General features: G+C 33.2%; 1 protein-coding gene across 1 annotated transcript in view; it reads right to left on the bottom strand.

The window, feature by feature from the left end:
- Positions 1–669: 669 nt before the first annotated feature.
- The window catches only part of Phum_PHUM261390 (Cyclic AMP-dependent transcription factor ATF-6 beta, putative), a gene marked incomplete at both ends in the record, with an annotated part of 7504 nt that continues 5709 nt past the window's right edge, over positions 670–2464 (bottom strand). Inside the window, 4 exons of the mRNA XM_002426537.1 lie at positions 670–915; positions 1023–1166; positions 1256–1407; positions 1504–1866. Coding sequence (XP_002426582.1) covers positions 670–915; positions 1023–1166; positions 1256–1407; positions 1504–1866 — 905 coding nt within the window. The remainder of the gene's footprint in view (positions 916–1022; positions 1167–1255; positions 1408–1503; positions 1867–2464) is intronic.

Genomic DNA, 2464 nt, shown 5'->3' with positions numbered 1-2464 from the left:
AAGATGAAAAAAAATTCATTTATATTAAAACTAATTAACTAATTAACTAAATTTAAATGGAATAAAAACTTCCCTTTAATAAATGTGTGAGCCCCTTTTCGATGTGTTAGGACGATGACGTCAACGATGACGTCGATGATGACGTCGACGACGACGTTTATATATATATATATTTTTTTTTTTTTTAAACTTATTTATAAATGTTTAAACTTTTTTTTATTTTTTTATTTTTTTGTTTTTGTTTTTGATTGTGTAAATTTAAACTGTCAACCTTTTTTTTTTTTTTTTTTCCCAAAATGCCTTCTTTTGTGTCTTTTCTTTAAACATCATTTTTTCATTTATTTTTAAAATGTTTTTTTTTTTTTTTTTGTGGAAAACTAGCGGCGTCAACAACAAAGATCGTCTAGAGAAAACCCTTCACCTAAACACAAACTATAAAAAAATGAATTTTTTATTATTAGGTAGGGGGGGGTAGGGGGTAGGGGGAAGTAATTAATATTGTTTTTCTTACCCTTTTTTTTCCGTTAAAGAAAAAAAAAAAAAAAAAAAATTATTTTTGATTTCTTTTCGTGTTATTTAATGCTACCATTCCTAGTACCCAATTGGTGCGACTGTAAAAATAAAATCATCAATATAAATCGGGGGGTAATGAGTCGGGGTATGGTGTAATTAATGATAATAAATTACCGTGATAAAAGATGATTCTCCAACGCCGCCGCTACCACCACCACAACCACCCCTCCTAGCTAAAGTCGCTTGTAATTTTTGAAGTTGAGACAAAAGTGAGGCATTGTCATCTTCTAAAGTGTCTAATTTTTTTTTATATTGAGCGTTTTCAGACTGAAGTGTTTCAACTTTTCTTTCAAGCGTGTCCATGTATTCTTTTTTTTTCCTTCTGCTTTCTTGTGCTGAGATCTAAATAATCAAATGTAAAATAATTTTTTTTTTTTTGTTATTTTTTTCTCTCTCCCTCCCTCTATCAAGTCTCTCCTTCTCTCTCTCTCTCTCTCTCTCTCTCGTACCTTATTTTTAATTTTTCTCCTGATTTTTTTAAGTGATTTTTCTTCTTGTTTTGTTAGTGGAAGACGAGTAGGTACTGGATAACCCTCGGCCATTAAAGTTCTTTTTTCTTCTTCCGTTAACATTAATATCCCGGTTGATCCTTTCTGTAATTTTTAAAAAAAAAGATTATTATTATTATCATTGTTGTCGTTGAGCAGAATAAAATAATAAAAATTTTTTTTTTGTTTCTTACAGGCTGACTACTGATGAGTGGAGTGTGTATTGGTTGTCGGGATGAGGATGACAGGTACACTCTTGAATTTCTTCTCAATTCTGTCGATTCAGAAGGAATACTCTCGCTGTCACTGGTGGTCGATGAAGGTGGAGTCGGAGGTAATGTAAAACCTTTTTATTTAAATAATAAAAACCCCGTTAAAATTGTTTCGAAAAGAAAAAAAAAAAAGGTATCGGTTGTTTTTTCGAATGAAATAATTTACGTACCTGTGCCAGGTTCTAATTTAATATTTAACTTTGAATAAACTCCTCTCGGCAACAGCAATGCCGGTTGTTTGAGAACGCTTTGACCGCAAGGTTTTAACATGGGTTTTCTCGTCTGTACAATAAGAAATTTTTTTTTTATTTTATTAAAGGGGGGGGTTAATAAAAAAAAAGGGGGAGGGGGATCACTTACCCTTTGAACGTAAGAATCTGACGAATCCGGTGACATTGGACACGATTCTGGACTTGCGGGACAACTAAGTGGTTCGTCCTTTATCGAAACTGGTGTTATTTTACCATCTTTACTCTGACATCGTCCCGTGGCTGTGTTTAATGATATCGCGGGAAAACATTCTTCGTCCATGTCTACGGCCCCCCAAAAAAAAAAAAAAAAAAAAAATGGAAAAGTTAAATAATTTTTATGTAAACCGGTGGTAGGTTAAGATGAATGATGATGATGATGGTGACGCGATATCCATTTTGATATTGAACACAAAAAAAAAAAAATTGAGAACGACGAACGCCTTTGGGAATGAAGTGTGGGTGATGTATGCACGCATGAGTCGGACTTGTTTCATTAAATCCGAGAAAAATCGTTTCGTAGTTTACATAACCGACTTTAATTTAGATTAATTAATTTTACATTGGTTCAGGTTTGCACGATGTTAATGTTAATGATGATGACGATGACGATAGGTGAAAATCGTTGAGTTGAATTGTTCGAATGAGACAACAACCATTTTCGCGAAAATTCCTTTCGAACAAAAAAAAAAAACCCAACGGTTTTCGTGTCGAGTATTTTAAATTTTAAATAAATTTGCTGGAGGAAATGAAAGAAAAAAAAAATCTATACCACCCCCACCACCACCACCACCCCCACCACCTTTCGTTTTCAACTTTCCCCCGAATCGGTTGATCTACTTTCGATGTAATTTATTACACGCCCCATTCTTTATGTGGTATT

This window comes from Pediculus humanus, genomic scaffold (genome assembly GCF_000006295.1).
Source record: "Pediculus humanus corporis 1103172107635 genomic scaffold, whole genome shotgun sequence".
Classification (NCBI taxonomy): domain Eukaryota; kingdom Metazoa; phylum Arthropoda; class Insecta; order Psocodea; family Pediculidae; genus Pediculus; species Pediculus humanus.
Note: the sequence above shows the minus strand (reverse complement) of the source record. Positions and strands in the feature narration are given on the sequence as shown.